Below are 17,190 nucleotides of genomic sequence, written 5' to 3' on the forward strand. Positions count from 1 at the left end.
ACTAATAATAGTAATATTATCTAGTAATCAATAAGAATAATTCACAGATTATGGCCAGATTTATGAGCATTTGTGCTCAGCAAATCTTCTGTGAGATGAAACTAATAGGAACGCGGATTGAGTCATTTTACTAATCATTTTACTTGTCGTCAACAGTTTAATTTGCATTGTGGATATAGTATTTTTTATTTTTTTTTATCCACTTTTTCTCCCATTTTCTATATTTTCTCCCATCCCAATTTCGTATCATCCAATTCAACCCTCCCCTGTCACGGACGCTGTTTCTTGCCTCCCACAAGCCGGCTGCAATGTGGACTAAGTCATACATAGCACAAGTCCCCTCCGGTACTTGAGGTAACAGCAGTCGCATCTTTTCACCTGCGCAGCTCGATCTCTCAGTGGCGAGGAGTAACGCGTGGGAGGCTCACGCTGCCCCCGACACTTCCTGATTCTACTGCGCAGGTGCACCAACCGACCTGTAGGAGTCGCTGTCCACAATGCCCGATCCCCACCCATCAGTTTCCCACCCCCTAATACGGCCAATGTGTATTAGTACGGACGACCAGCTAAACTGAAAGCAAATGTGGAGCGCTGGGCTCGAACAGGCAAGCCCAGCGTCTCCAGATTATGTGGCGAGCGCCTTGCCCACTACGCCACGTAGCCGCCCGTGGATATAGTCTTTTTATGTGAATTTACAACATCAATTCCATTCCTTGGCTTTTGCTGAAACAACCCTGCTGCTTCTGGGGACTTTGTAGTTTATACCAATCCATCGAGCAGAGAGTTTCCACAGGCTGTACATACGAGAGTCAAAAACATTGTGTGTCAAAGCAAAACTGTTAAAAAAAGGAAGAGCGTGTCTGTCATTGGATGGAGCCCAGATGATGCTTGTCTTGTGGCAGACTATCTCTGCACACACTCCTGATCCTCCCAGCGTGATGACAGATCATTATGATGCTCTGAAAGCAAGCAGCATCAGTCTAATTCCGCAACCCTAAGAGATGTGTGTCTTATTTTTTTCACCTATTCTTGTCAGGACAATACAAAATGAAGCGGCGGAAATTACTCGGGAGGGGGGGGGGGGGGGTAGGAGTACATCTGAGTCTTATCAGATAAGCCTTGCATTCGCATTTGTAAGAAGCAAAAACCACAGGGGAACTCATCAGTTACAGTGTTATCCCACATCTCAGCCATGAATCAAGCGCAGATAATTCACCAAGTACCGACATGATAACTCCAATAACACACACCGAGATGTATGAAACGTGAGCCGCGAGTAAGAGATCTCGGATCGTTCCTACCGCCTTATCTTTACCCCTGTGTTTCTTCCTCGTCTTCCATTGCAGAAAGGGATTCAGCTGGATCAGATGTCGGTCAACGGGGTCCCGCCGCCGGGGTCTCTGGACGCCTCCCTGGAGGCCTTCAACCGGCTGAACCATGGCGACGGCGGCCCCTACGCGGAGACGGGTCTCGCGGGCGACCGGCGCGGCGACACGGGGAAGAGCGGCGGGGAGGACCGCAGAGGGCCGGACGAGCCCTTGTCCTCCTCCAGTTTCTCCAGCGGCAACAACGACGACGGCGGCAGCAAGGCCGGGACGGACGCCGTGGGCTCGCTCAGCGATTCGCTGTACGACAGTTTCTCCTCCTGCACCAGCCAGGGCTCCAACGACGTGTAGCGGGACACAGGGATGACGGCACGCGAAGGGGCCCTCACAGGGACGACGCCACGCGGAGGGGCCCTCACACTCCCTCCCTACACAATAAAATAAAGCACTTAGCGGAGTGGAGTCTTGGGAGATGAGGATGAAACCAGAACTGCAATGCAAAACCCGGGGGGCACTAGGAACTGTGATGGTGTGGGACTCTGGGTGGTGAACTGGACAGGACTAGATAGACAACCATCTTTGTCTCCTCACGTTTTGTAGTTATAATCTTTATATAACTGCAAAATGTGACATTTCCTATCATTGCACTGTAACAGATACTGTACAAAGTTTGTAAGGAGTTTAAAGTGAACGTTCAATAGACACAATAGAAGAGGAGAAATGACAAAATCATGCTATTCATAAACTCAATTGATCATTTTAATTTTGCCTACTTCTAGTTTGAAGCAATGTCTTATAAAACATAGCAATAGGGTCTGGTTTTCAAGTCTGAAATGAAATATGAAGAAATTAAAATGATTAATCTTTGAAAACAATGTATCCTTGCTTCTAAGGCAACAGTGATACAGCTGAAGCAAGCAAGCAAGACATTTCAAACTAAACGGAAAATAATTTGTATTTATTTATTGTTATTTTTTATTTCACCAGGCAAGTCAATTAGAACAAAGACAATGTGTTCATCGAATCACGCAGTTAGCAGCGCATTGCAGCGGCTCATTTAGATAATGAAGCTCATTGTGATGCAGCAAATTGCATGATAACATCAACTGAAATTAGTATTGTGTTTACTTGTCAAACGTTCAGTGTTGAGAGACTAAAAATGTCACTCAGGAAACGTTTTCAGTGTCTGAATGGTACTTAGAGTAGGTCTGTCTGGCTCAAACACCTATGGCAACAGAATACCATATAGGTGGCAGCTCAGGGAACATACAGAACTAATATTTATAGATTGTAACAATGCAAACGTGGCTACAGCCGAAGGATATTTGTTGACAAATGCAAATAACAGTAGGTAAACTTTGTTTATTGTTTTTTTCTTTGTTATCTTCTCATAAAAACTCCACAACCCAAATGGTCTACTAGTGTCTCATGTAGCAAACTGTACCTGACATTTTCAAACCTCAGTTTTCCTTTGATAGTTGTATATTATGTTGTACATAAAAAAAAAGTGCTATAAGTTAATATCAGAATGGGCATTGCTGATTCATATATGCAAATGAGAGAGGGAGAGAGAGAAATAAAGAAAGAAAAATAATGTAAGATGTTTGCCAATCATTCTACCAAGGTCTGCTGTTGGCTAAATGTGTGTCTCTGCTTAAATTCTGTCTGGGTTTCTTATTTTGAAAAAAAAAAGGTCTTTATTTTGATCAATAAGAGCTAATGCGAAATCTTTTATCACTTTATTTTAAAGACATATTTTAACTTTTAGGTGAGATTATGCCAAAACTTCTATCTGTAATTGACCAGCTGGTGCTAATCAACAGAACCGACTGTGTTTCATTTTTTTTTCTTCTATGAAACTGTTAATATGTATGAAGAGAGTCTTAAAAAGGACTTGTGTATTTTTCTAGATGTTGAATATTTATACCCATTTTGTACATCCGACTGTAGTGTATTGTGATGCTTCACCTTTCTCCTTAAATATGTCCCTGGTTCCTTTGTAAAGAGATATGGTTACCAGCAGTGTTACTTTGGTAATTATTATTATTATTATTATTATTATTATTATTATTATTATTATTATTATTATTATTATTATTATTATTATTATTATTATTATTATTATTATTATTATTATTATTATTATTATTATTATGATGTGTGCAATTTTGGCTGTTACACTAGACTTTAATGCTATATTTTATGTAACGATTTCCTAAATAAATACAAGAAACAATTTCCTATTTCAAACTTGTGAGCAGGAATGTGTCTTTGTGTGTGTGTGTGTGTGTGTGTGTGTGTGTGTGTTTGATTGATTGAAAACTATTAACAGATTGCAGAATGGGTACAGTACAGACAGTACAGCTCAATACATACCAATTGCAATTGTTAAGGGACTGCAGACCAGATAAATACTTTCGTCTTGTTTACATCAGGGTCCCCCATTTTCAATTAATCAGAAAACGTGTGTGTGTGTGTGTGACTGTGTGTGTGTGTGCGTGCGTGCGTGTGTGTGAGATTGATATGAATGTATGTTCGTGTGGCATGTCCACGCGCACCAGGGGGGAGTCACGTGCGCTGGAAGACCTGCACTGAATGAGGGAATGAAGATTTGGGGGGACATCGTTTGTTTTTCTCCACAAGGACCCTGACGGGCATAATCATTGCTTCACCCTCAAAAGCTATCAGCCTGACTTGTGCTCACAGCAGCCAACAACCACGCGCTCTAACAACGCTTTCAAAGCAGGGGATTTATAACCATTAGCCACTTGATAGGTAATTATGTGTGTAAATAAAAGCAATGAATTGAATTACACCGGAGGAGTGATTTCAAACAAACACACGCTACTTACTGTACAACCAAAAGCCTCAAAACTACTCCAACACGTCACAATAAATAATCTGGACCTATCATAATAATGTATTATTAATATACGTACCTTCGATCGAAATTGCGACAATACATTACACTTGAAGAAAGTCATATGGCTGAGACAAATCTTCCAACTTAATATATTTCTCCCCCCTCTCTTGCATGAGCCATTATGATGAGCCTCTGCCCACTTCGTTAATTATGGGTGATGATTTATGAAAATGCGAACCGATTCTATGGTCTTCTTTTCATCACGTGGTGCGTTTTATGATTTCTACCCTTCAGATTTCTCTCCAATTGCTCGTGCGACTGTTCCACAGGACGTGCGCTCTGGCAGCCTCACAGCCGCGACTCACGCGCCTCATCATTCACAGGAGCATGTGCAGCAGCCGCACGTTTGAGCCCCGGACGCCTCTACGGGCTTCTTTACCTGCCGTTTGAAGTTCATTGGGTCTGATCTGATGGTTCCCCCCGGAGTGTCATGTGGGAGAGAATGTGTCCTCTCGTTTTTGCGATTTTTCTTGGAATCCTTCTCCGGGCAGGTATGTTGTAGAACTTCGGGGACCAAGGATCGTCCCATTTGACCGACTGCGCGGCACAGGTCGGAGGGGCGCATCTTCCCAAGTCCTTGCTATAGACTATAGTCATAAAAATTATTCGAATTTGGACCGTTCTTTGTTTTGATCTGAGAATATATTTAGGATGATTTGATTTATTTCTTTATTTTTAACACAGAAGCGAATTAAAGAAGTGAAGTTGGCGCTTCCCCGGCGCTTTGGCACCGCAAGGTGCGCTGATGAGACGATGCAGTGGAACGGTGGCGCGGATTGTGACACTAAATTACTTATGTGTCAAAAACTATCGTTTATCTTCATCATTATGCCTATTTTTCTGGCTGGGGAGTTTGCGCCAGTTAACGTTCATTACATGATTGCCGTTTTGCCCGTACTATAAGCGATATAAAGTGTGCAATATTGTTCTTTACCATTATAGCTCAGCAGCAGGTTACAGTTGAATCAATGATGTTGTATGGACCTGCAGTAGGTTCCGTATTCAGTCTGCTGTCCTTTATTATATATATCCATCCGTTCACACATGGGGGGATATAAATTACATGTTTAGATACATGTCCCTCCGATGAAAAAGAATAGAAGAGCTCTTGCAGAAGTGCAAGACACCCATAACACTCATCATCATTTATATTTTCATTTTGGTTGTTTTTTGTTTGTCACCGACCTTTTATTTTTATTAATTTTTTTAAGAACATTGTATTTCTTAGAACAGTGCACGTTTACAGCGAAACGGATCATATACCATATGATGCTCCAGCATATACAATGGCAAATATACTCCGGACAAAATTTGCATACAGTTGACAGAATAAAAGCAATGCATAAAGTGCAGACATGACTTGTTATGGGCACTGGGGCTGGGATGGGAATGGATTTAAAAAAATAAAACCTTTGAGGTGTCATCACTGAATTGTTTCAGTTCTCACAATTCCAACCACATCCTGCATGTGTGATCCGAAGGGTTAATGGGAAATGTTTGGCTTGTCTCCGCAGTGACATATTTGAGGAACATGACTTGGAAGTGTAGCATTTGAATCAATATAATGAGTAAATGAACATCCACTTGTATATTATCCAATTTAAGGCGTCTGTGTTCCTCTGGAAAAAAAAGAGAATCTGTTGAATATTGAGAAAGATAGAGTGGCATGGATAGACTGTTGACTTCTATAATTTCCTGCGAGGCAGTGAGCAGTAAAATCATTTCCAGTGTCAACAACACAGACAATGCAAAGACTCATCTCTCCGATCTGTCTCTCAGATAAACCTGCTTTGGCATTCAGAGAGAAGCCTGCGGAGAGAGAAAGAGAGAGAGAGAGAGAGATACAGAGAGATAGACAGAGACACAGAGAGAGAGAGAGAGAGAGAGAGAGAGAGAGAGAGAGAGAGAGAGAGAGAGAGAGAGAGAGAGAGAGAGAGAGAGAGAGAGAGAGAGAGTGAGAGAGATACAGAGAGATACAGAGAGATAGACAGAGACCCAGAGAGAGAGAGAGAGAGAGAGAGAGAGAGAGAGAGAGAGAGAGAGAGTGAGAGAGAGAGAGAGAGAGAGAGAGAGAGAGAGTTAGAGAGAGAGAGAGAGAGAGAGAGAGAGAGAGAGAGAGAGAGAGAGAGAGAGAGAGTAAGAACCAATTCCCAGTTCTGTGATACAGCCTATATAGTCATTTCAAGTAGGCGACTATGGGTGATTTTTAAACAACATCACCTATAAGTTAACTTATACGTTTTCTTAAACGTACATGGTCTTTCAACAGGAGCGCACGAAAGGCTTTATTGTTGTCAATGGTCCTTGATTAGCTTTGGGAACGAGAAATCATCCTAACAGACATAATGGGGGCTGGGTGACTGGGGGGATGAGTGGGTGAGGCCGCTTGAATCGCTGTGTGTAACTGAGGGGTACAATTCCCTGACTGTATTAATAAGTATGGTATCATTAAACCACTACCGTCTTATGTACATTACTACTGGCCATACAGTACACAGGTATCTTATGATGAACACTTCCCACAATGACTCGGTTCCACACAAAACTGGATTTAAGTATTTATTAGCAGCAATGATAGTACATAATATACTTTACTTTGGATGCGCTTATAAGGCAAAGGAATGTGCGTAGGCAAATCAATAACGTATGTCCATTCTCATATTACGCAGGAGATAATAATACAACCTGAATCTTAGGAATTATATCTATGGTACTCTGGGAGGCAGCGGGAGATACTAGTAGGGTTCCCACCGGTTGTAAGCCAGCAGGGGGAGGAAATGTTCGAATGCAAAGTCTGGATCAACGGGGACTCAATAAGCTCCTGCTATGGGAGGCGGTATATTACTCCCTGGATCAGCAGACGAAAAGCAGCAGCTGTAATCCAAGTATGCGTGCAGCATAGGTGAAAGCCGGCCAGCCTCTCCTTGAGACGGGCTCGAGTGATGTTCCTCACGTCACGGGTAAATCCCACACAGTAGTGGGGTGTAGACGATTCTTCTCCGCTCCAACATCCACAGGACCAAAGCAATAATAATAATAATCCAGCCGGAAAAGGGCTCTGCATTCACCGGTGTAGATTCTCCGGTGCGCGGTACTTCACATTAACTAGGTCGAACTTGACGTTATTCCACTAAGCTCTGACACTTTACTATCCTATTCGCACGCGGCTATAAGTGCTCTATTTAGATGCACGGTTGCTCACTTCACTTGGTCGTTGACTCGTGATGAAGGCTTTACTAGTAAGGAGCGAACGATACGTTGAACAAACGTATTAGGATAAGACAAGACTCTATTTCGGGGCAAAACGGGCCCACTTCACAGCACGTTGTATCGTGGTGAAGGCTTCTGCTTTTAGTTACTAAGACTACTGCTGTATCCACCTGCGCCGTATTTATACGTACGGTGAATAATCTAGTGCCAACCTTATTTCTGTCTCGTATTCCTGGGCAAAGCCGGGCATGTACAGACATGTCTTCGCGGTGACTTTGAACTCGGCATTGGGGGTATGGCCGTTGGCGCCTAGGGGATCGCTTCCAATAGGAGAACGAAATATTATGGTCTGTACTAGGTTAAAGGGATATTCCGTGTATATGTACAAAGAATACACAAGGGATATCAGACGATATACAAATCCTATGCAATATATATCAATCAATAAATACATATATTCGGTTTAATCTGACCCTTTGTAACACTGTGAGTTCGAGTTTTCTTAATCAGAGGAGTAGCGAGTAGATATACCCATAGTAGCAATTTCACTTTATCACCCCTCCTCCTCCTCGGTGCAGTATATACACTATATATACAGTATGTATGTATATACTGCCCGTGTTGGCACTTTTACCTACACTAATAACGAGACAGGCATGCAGGTGAGGCGGGATGCCAGTGAACTGCAGAGAAAGCCAGAAAGAAAGTAGGAAAAAAGCTGACTAAACCACTTCATAATATGACATAAAATATTATTAGATAGGGCCGTGTTCCACTAGATAGCTACTGTAGGGCCGCCCATGCTCCATTTGATTGGGCCTCTTATGTGCCCGTCAAGGTTTAAGCTGCAGAGAACATCAGCACATTATGTGAAGCGTGAGGTCTAATGTCTGTAGTGTAGATGGTATGGGTAATGAAACACCATGTGCACGTACGAAGGTCGGTCCAAGGCACTCTTTAAAAGCATAAAGGGGCACTTCACCAAAATACAATGATGATTTATGCACACAATCTCATACATATCCCAACACTGCATGTCGATCGTTTTGCACACATTAATTTAGTTTGACAGTAATTGTTAGTTCATGAGTTTGAATATCTCCTCCAGTGATGTCATCAGAGGACACTGAATCCTTGTGGCGTGTTAATTACAACTCCATGAAATGACGGAGCTGGAAAAAATAACAATTCATATTGCAGTCCCATTGCTATTTTTGTCATCTTCATCATTTCATTGAGCTATATAATTAACACACCGCAAGGATTCAGTGTTGTCCGATGACATCACCGTGGGACATATTCAAACATAACTCTCAGTTTTATGTGCAAATGCCTTTTTCATTTCAAAAGTCTTGACATGACATGATTCTTCTAAGCCATTTAAACCAGACAATCTTGTTCTAGACTAAATGTTTTCTATAGAGGGAGAGATCTTCAAACATGCCCTCAAACAGGGCATCGGCAACAGAATTGCCCAAACATTAAAACCACAACACAGAGAGAAATTCACATCAGAAATTAAACCAAACTTATTTTGTATGCCTAAGGCTGTTAGATATCTCCAGTTGAGGAAAGATGGATTATATGTTAGTAATGTTTGACCAGTAACTCCAAAGCCTTTCAGTAAATGTAATGGATTAGATGAGTGCAGCCAATTGGCCTGCACATGTCATGGTACTTCAAGTTTTGTAGCCTGAATTACTGTCTGCAGTAAAAAGATGGTATTGATGCATTCCTATTTTGAATAATCCTTGTCCATGAAGCCAGCCTATTATGTAGCCTATTCATATGTTAAAGGATCAATCCATAATCCAAGCTTGAACAAACGCGTAGACCCACCACTAAAAATTATCCATAGTTGCTTGACAGACCACTCTGCATGAAGACTGGCAGCAGACAGCGGGTTTTTTTTGTTGGTTTTGAGTTTTTAAATAGCATTTGCTGCATTTTGGTGGCTGAAAGGGATTTGTTTGCATTGGTAATGTCTGTTAACACTGAAGTAAATTGATCTACAGTATATTCTGTATATATATATATTATACCTAATTTATATTAGGTTAAGATATTTCCAAAAGGTGAATTACTCATCTATTAATGTATTATGCTTGTCAAAAGCAATGTCATAACACTTTCATAACACATCCTTAAGTTGGTAGTGTATAGTCGAGGGGATACCCAGACATACCGAGTATACATACCTCTCTCTCTCTCTCTCTCTGATCATTTAGTGTATACCATATTATCTTATCATCCTAATTATCATTAAAACACATACGAAGGTGGGTTCTCAGTATACTACCATATTCTTCAAGTATGTGTTATAAATGTGTAATTACACAAGTATTAACATTCATAGGTGAGTAATGAATGCATTACAAATGTTAACCATTCAAACTCCCCAGGAAGGTATGTCGAAATAACCCCATGTTTTTATTTATTTTTGTATCAGATTTATTTAAGGTTTTCTCAGTATATCAGTTATGGGGAGATAAAAACGCAGACAAACATAACAGTCATGCCCATCACAGGTTGTAGTAATGAGATCTACCCTACTGTAAGCAGTCATCCATAACCCTCTATCAGCTGGTACCATCAGCGACATACAGGCCAGTGGCAGTGGCATGCTAAAACACTGTTCAGTGTTTCCATTATGATGAAATGATGAAACATGGCTATTTTTCTGTGTTTCTTTTGGAGGAAAAGAAAAATGTGTTCATACACTAACCCCAGTGGTTCTCAACATGAGGTTCAGGGGTCGCCATAAAAAATAGTAAATCATTGAATTTCACTATGTTGTTCGCTAGAAGTTGACCCAATGGGAGAATGTACAAGAGACTATTCTCATTGTATATTTCACGTTTCTCCACTATTATCTCCTCAACTACAGTATACATATCTATGGAATTCTGTACTTAACCCTTTCACTACCACACTACAGAAGGTTGACCTTTCACTACCACACTACAGAAGGTTAACCTTTCACTACCGCACTATTGATAGTGAAAGGGTTAACCTTCTGTAGTGTGGTTGTGAAAGGGTTAACCCTCTGTAGTGTGGTTGTGAAAGGGTTAACACTTTGTCGTGTGGCAGTGAAAGGGTTAACCTCCTGTATTGTCGCAGTGAAAGGGTTAACCTGTTGGTAGTGTGGTAGTGAAAGGGTTAATCATAATCGAACCACCAAAATGTTTTCATATGGGGGTCCCTGAGACAAAAGCAGGGGGGCGAGCGCACAAGGGGGTCCGTGGCCATCAATTTGGGGGTCCTTTAACATGAGAAAGGTTCAGAACCGTTGTCGGTCTAGTATCCGACATTTCTAGTAAAAACAAAAAAGTAGAAGAAGAAAAAAACAGATAAGGACTTTACAGCCCCAGCATGTCGTTCTAGGAAGGAGAATCACCTCTAGAATAATGTGTTACAAAAGCTGTTTCTTATCTCAACGCAAATCAAAGAAATAACCTTTAGAAACCATGTTGACCAACATTAACCTTATATGCTTTGTATTGTGCATGTGGTGGGAGGGCGGGACACCACAGCCAATCAGATCATTTCTAGCTTCATCCAGGGATCCAGTTTTCCTCTTGGGACACTTCATTCCTTCAGTACTAACGATATATCACACTCTATTCTGACTTTGTATGGAGGTTACAGCGCTTCTAAGGGTTCTCTCCTCCACATTGCCTGTGGTGCTTTTTTCCTATTGCTAGGTTTTATAGTGAGTTTTTCCTTACCATCGCTGGGGTATGTCTGGGAGTGTTGTTTTGATTTCATGATGTGTTTTTTCTTTCTTGATCTATCGTGATACATTTGATTTGATTTGATTTAGGTTAACATTTCTATCCCAAAACGACATATTGCAGCTTTAACGCTCTGCTCTGTGTCTCCCCCCCCCCCTCCCTCCCCGGGGGCAGGCGATGCCCTCCAGATCCAGTGCTACCAGTGTGAGGAGGTGAAGCACAACGACTGCTCCACGCCGGAGTACGTCGTCAACTGTACCGTCAACGTCCAGGACATGTGTCAGAAGGAGGTGCTGGTCAAGCACGATGGTAAAGGAACGGCCCCCGACCGGACTGCTCCGTGACCCGCTATGTCACAAACACACGTTGTCACACACATAGTCACACACATACACATACATGCGCACACACACACACATGCACACAATATATGCTTTGATGTAATGCATTCGCAAACATGCACGCACGCACGCCCCCCCCCCACACACACACACACACACACACACACACACACACACACACACACACACACACACACACACACACACACACACACACACACACACACACACACACACACACACACACACATAAACACACATGCACACACACACACACACACAGACACACACACACACACACACACACACACACACACACACACACACATACACACACACACACACACACACACACACACACACACACACACACACACACACACACACACAGACAGACAGACAGAAAAAGCACAACTGCACACACATTCGTTTGATACTGCTATAGACTGGTGCATATTGCTTGTCCAACCTAAGGCATAAGGAAGAATTGATCTCTAAAAGTATCTTAAGTTGAAGCAAAATCTTGTTATTTTGGTATGGAACTGTCTCAGACGCTGATCTGATCTGACACCGGGGAACATCCAAGATAGTCAGGATCAAACAGTTCAATGTAACAGATACAATATCATACTGCCCTAGTTAAACCAATATGTGGTATATACAGTAATGAGACAGTTGTTTAAAGGTGCCTGCCCCTTGATTGATGTCATTAAGTCCTCGATCATAACACTGCATTCAGCTCTGCCTGGGGGCGACAGTGACTCGGGAGGTAGAGCAGTCGTCTGGTAATCCAGAGGTTCCCGGTTCGATTCCCGCTCCTCCCGGGCAGTGTGTCGAAGTGTCCTTGAGCAAGACACTTAACCCCTAATTGCTCCTGATGAGCAGGTTGGCACCTTGCATGGTTGCCTCCGCCGTCGGTGTGTGAATGTGTGAGTGAATGGGTAAAATGTGAGGAACAAATTGTAAAGCGCTTTGGATAAAAGCTGCTATCTAAACACAGTCCATTTACCATTTATTTACCATTCTGCCTTCACTACAGCGGCTGCTGATGTTTGGGCACATTGCACATTAGGACATACTGTAAATGAAAAAAACCTCATTACATTGATCTTTATTCAGATTGCATTTAGGTACTGGGCTGAATAGGATGATACTGGTATCAGGTACTGGGCTGAATGATATGATACTGGTATCATGTACTGGGCTGAATGATATGACACTGGCATGATGTACTGTGCTGAATAGGATGATACTGGCATCATGTACTGGGCTGAATGATATGATACTGGTATCATGTACTGGGCTGAATAGGATGATACTGGTATCATGTACTGGGCTGAATGGGATGATACTGGTATCATGTACTGGGCTGAATAGGATGATACTGGTATTAGGTACTGGGCTGAATAGGATGATACTGGTATCAGGTACTGGGCTGAATAGGATGATACTGGTATCAGGTACTGGGCTGAATAGGATGATACTGGTATTAGGTACTGGGCTGAATAGGATGATACTGGTATCAGGTACTGGGCTGAATAGGATGATACTGGTATCAGGTACTGGGATGAATAGGATGATACTGGTATTAGGTACTGGGCTGAATAGGATGATACTGGTATTAGGTACTGGGCTGAATAGGATGATACTGGTATTAGGTACTGGGCTAAATAGGATGATACTGGTATCAGGTACTGGGCTGAATAGGATGATACTGGTATTAGGTACTGGGCTGAATAGGATGATACTGGTATTAGGTACTGGGCTGAATAGGATGATACTGGTATCAGGTACTACTGGGCTGAATTATATGACACTAGTATTAGGTACTGGGCTGAATGATATGACACTGGTATTAGGTACTGGGCTGAATAGGATGATACTGGTATCAGGTACTGGGCTGAATAATATGATACTGGTTTTGATTGATTGATTGAAAACTTTATTAACAGATTGCAGAATGGGTACAGTACAGTACAGCTCAATACATACAATTGTTAAGGGGATGCAGACCAGAGAAAGACTTTCATCTTGTTTACATCAGGGTACTGGGCTGAGTGATATGATACTGGTAGCAGGTACTGGGCTGAGTGATATGATACTGGTATTAGGTACTGGGCTGAGTGATATGATACTGGTATTAGGTACTGGGCTGAGTGATATGATACTGGTATTAGGTACTGGGCTGAGTGATATGATACTGGTATTAGGTACTGAGCTGCATGATATGACACTGGTATTAGGTACTGGGCTGAGTGATATGATACTGGTATTAGGTACTGGGCTGAGTGATATGATACTGGTATCAGGTACTGGGCTGAGTGATATGATACTGGTATTAGGTACTGGGCTGAGTGATATGATACTGGTATTAGGTACTGGCCGGGCTGAGTGATATGATGCTGGTATTAGGTACTGGGCTGAGTGATATGATACTGGTATCAGGTACTGGGCTGAGTGATATGATACTGGTATCAGGCACTGAGCTGAATGTGGAATATCCTCAAGACTAAAATCCATTTTGGCGCATAGACACATTTTCACTCTCTCTAATGGAGAAAAATGGATTATATCTCAATCATTCTTTGTCCAGTGAAATGAAACGAATGGGTTCTTCTAAGTCTTTACTGTACAGGAAAGTCAACAGATTGGATCAGTGCTCTCTGTATTAGCCGATACTTCCAAGTTTATTGACAGTGATAAAGGGGGTACGGAGCAGCGCATGACTCGGTTGCAATACAGCCAGTATTAGTAACTGCTAAATATGTTCAACTTGGGACAATAGCTCAATACACAAATGTAGTTGTGTGACTAGCAAGAGAGTTATGCATTTGTTTTGCAGATGGCCGAATTCCCCCCAAGGGGATCAATAAAGGAATATCTTATCTTATCTTATCTTATCTTATATATACAGTAAGTGTGTGCATTCCGTGAATGACGTGAAGGTGCGTTTGTTTTACAGTAGCAAGGCTGTCCCTTGGAGAATTTGTCTATTGGACTCTTGTGAAAAGCTTGTGATTAATTGATATTGTACTTATTTCAAAATTCCTTTCAATCCTAATTTGTCAGGTGGTATTACGGTTTGAAGTCTGCACAAAGGGATTGATCTCTGCGCAAAGGGTATTTATTTTTATATACGTTGTTTGCGGTCGTGCGAGGGAGAGAGACTAAGGATAATGACAGTGGCTATGGCACGCTCCGCTCCCTATAGCAGGCACTTTGTTTTGACAGCTCTTGTCGTCAGTGTAGAACAGACGATAGTTACTTTATCTGTAGCAGCAACTTTGTCGCCACATCTCTTGTATGTCAAATTAGTTCTCTCTGTTCAGTGTCTAAGATTAGCCTGAATGTTACATCATCTTCTATACTCAAACTAATTAAAGTATAAAAAGAACGTATATGCTTTGTTCCCGTGTCAGTCTCCGAAGACGACCTCTCACTGGAAAAACATAGTTGATTGATAAATCAATTTCTCAAGTCATTATAAAGTTGGAGTCAAGGGATATTTTTTAAATCTCATTACCTAAAGACTCTTGAGTTGGAGTGAGGTTGTGCACCTTTTGGGGTGAGGAGGGGTTCCCATTCATACTCAAAATGACAAGAAAAATTATTATTTTCATCTGAAGTCTCTCTTTCTCTCTCTCTCTCTCTCTCTCTCTCTCTCTCTCTCTCTCTCTCTCTCTCCCCCCCCACCCTCTGTAGGCATATACTACAGGAAGTCCTGTGCATCCTCCGGGGCGTGTCTTATAGCCTCGTCAGGCTACCAGCAGTTCTGCACAGGGAGGGTGAACTCGGTCTGCATCACCTGCTGCAGCACCCCCCTCTGCAATGGACCCAAGAAGAAGCGTCCCGTCCTCTCAGTCGGGACGTCCAGCCGGCGGCCGCCCTCGTCCCTCCTGACCCTTCTAACCGCCGCGGTCCCCGCGATGCTCCTCTTTCTCCTCACATAGACCGAAAAGGCTCCACGGCTGCGCCGCATACGTGTAGACACACTAGGGCTGTCCCCGACTAAGGATTTGGATAGTCGACTATGATTGGACGAAATTTGCTGTTAGTCGACTATCAGTCGACCATAATAAAAAAATTTAAAAGTAAAATATAAAAAAAAAAAAAAAACTTTTTTTTTCCGACTAAGAGGTTGGCAGTCGACTACGGCTCCTTTCGACTAATAGGGGTCAGCCCTAAGACACACACACACACACACACACACACATACACACACACACACACACACACACACACACACACACACACACACACAGACACACACACACACCGAAAATACCAATACTGCATCAAATTATTTAGACTACACCCATCCACCCCCCCCCCACCCCCTCAGATGCGAGGGCCAATGTGAGTGTCATAACTTCACACAAGAGTGTTTTGTGTGCCCTGTATATACTGTACCAGCGTAGCTATGGATAATACAGACGCATCTGTGACCGGAGCTGTACTGAGCTTTCAGAATTATTTATCGTTTTTATTTAGTTTTCTTTCATTTTTTTTGGTGACCAGAGAAAGACTGTGTCTATGTCTGCAGCCACAGACATCTCCTCTTTATCTACCTTCCTCGCTTCCCGTCAACCTTTGTGGAGAACCTGTGTTATTTTGTAATTATTATAATAATTGTAATAATTATAATTATTATAATTATTATAATTATTATAATTATTATAATAATAATTATAATTATTATAATTATGCACTGTAAAAAAGTGGAACTGACAGATGTTACCGTCTGTTAAACACCATTTGAACGTTTTATTCGATTGTTTGAAATCTTTAGTCGACAGCTTCGCACACTGTTTGATGTTATTTGTTGTTGTTGATGTCATCGCTGTGAAGTTAGTTTCGTCTCTTTTTTTCCCCTCGGGAGATGTCCTTTTCCGTTTACCGTCGAGCGTGAGAACCGAGGGCGTGGGATCCGTCTTCAGCTGCGTCCGTCGGGGTGTCACTGGGATGTCGCGCAGGGGCCACTTACATTCAAGTGTGAACGTATTCAATTTACCCCCCTGGGGTCATGCAGTATTAATGGCCGCTTTAGAGTAGGAAGCGGGAGGATGCCGATATGGTTTTGTGATGTCTTCTTCTCACTGTTATCCTAACCTATCTAACTCCATTCACACTGTGAGGACAAAGACGATTCAGCAGCAAATGGTAACTTGCTTGATATACCGGTATTACTCCTAAAAACATTCCAAATATGTAATTTACTCTTTTGCGAAAAGTATAAAACTCTAAACTTTCTGTGATCTTGGACACACTGTGCACATGTAATATTTTGGGGATGGGGATATAGTCTTCTGTCTGATGGGGATAGTTTTCTGTCTGATGGGGATATAGTCTTCTGTCTGATGGGGATATTAGTCTTCTGTCTGATGGGGATATTAGTTTTCTGTCTGATGGGGATATTAGTCTCCTGTCTGATGGGGATATAGTCTTCTGTCTGATGGGGATATAGTCTTCTGTCTGATGGGGATATAGTCTTCTGTCTGATGGGGATATTAGTCTCCTGTCTGATGGGGATATTAGTCTTCTGTCTGATGGGGATATTAGTCTTCTGTCTGATGGGGATATTAGTCTTCTGTCTGATGGGGATATTAGTCTTCTGTCTGATGGGGATATTAGTCTTCTGTCTGATGGGGATATTAGTC

The 17,190-nt window shown here is 42.2% G+C and overlaps 2 protein-coding genes across 2 annotated transcripts in view; both read left to right on the top strand.

Moving 5' to 3' along the window:
* The window catches only part of LOC311230511 (nck-associated protein 5-like), a gene marked incomplete at its 5' end in the record, with an annotated part of 87,869 nt that extends 84,366 nt beyond the window's left edge, over nucleotides 1–3,503 (top strand). The window contains one exon of the mRNA XM_084316804.1: nucleotides 1,347–3,503. Within this exon, the coding sequence (XP_084172930.1) occupies nucleotides 1,347–1,676 (330 nt within the window). The 3' untranslated portion in view covers nucleotides 1,677–3,503. The remainder of the gene's footprint in view (nucleotides 1–1,346) is intronic.
* Nucleotides 3,504–4,582: 1,079 nt separating this feature from the next.
* On the top strand, nucleotides 4,583–16,847 carry LOC311231321 (ly6/PLAUR domain-containing protein 1-like). Its single transcript, XM_084317868.1, has 3 exons — nucleotides 4,583–4,739; nucleotides 11,367–11,501; nucleotides 15,236–16,847. The coding sequence occupies exons 1-3, from the start codon at nucleotides 4,679–4,681 to the stop codon at nucleotides 15,481–15,483; spliced, it is 444 nt and encodes a 147-aa protein (XP_084173994.1). The 5' UTR covers nucleotides 4,583–4,678; the 3' UTR covers nucleotides 15,484–16,847.
* Nucleotides 16,848–17,190: the final 343 nt, after the last annotated feature.

The sequence above is a fragment of the Notolepis coatsorum genome (genome assembly GCF_963971535.1).
Source record: "Notolepis coatsorum genome assembly, chromosome: 1".
Taxonomy (NCBI): Eukaryota; Metazoa; Chordata; class Actinopteri; order Aulopiformes; family Paralepididae; genus Notolepis; species Notolepis coatsorum.

Bases quoted from the DNA above. Each gene is read 5' to 3' on its own strand.
- LOC311231321 (XM_084317868.1), top strand. From the start codon at position 4,679: ATGTGGGAGAGAATGTGTCCTCTCGTTTTTGCGATTTTTCTTGGAATC. The intron at 4,740-11,366 runs GTATGTTGTAGA...CCCCGGGGGCAG, and splicing joins TGGAATCCTTCTCCGGGCAG to GCGATGCCCTCCAGATCCAG. The intron at 11,502-15,235 runs GTAAAGGAACGG...CACCCTCTGTAG, and splicing joins GGTGCTGGTCAAGCACGATG to GCATATACTACAGGAAGTCC.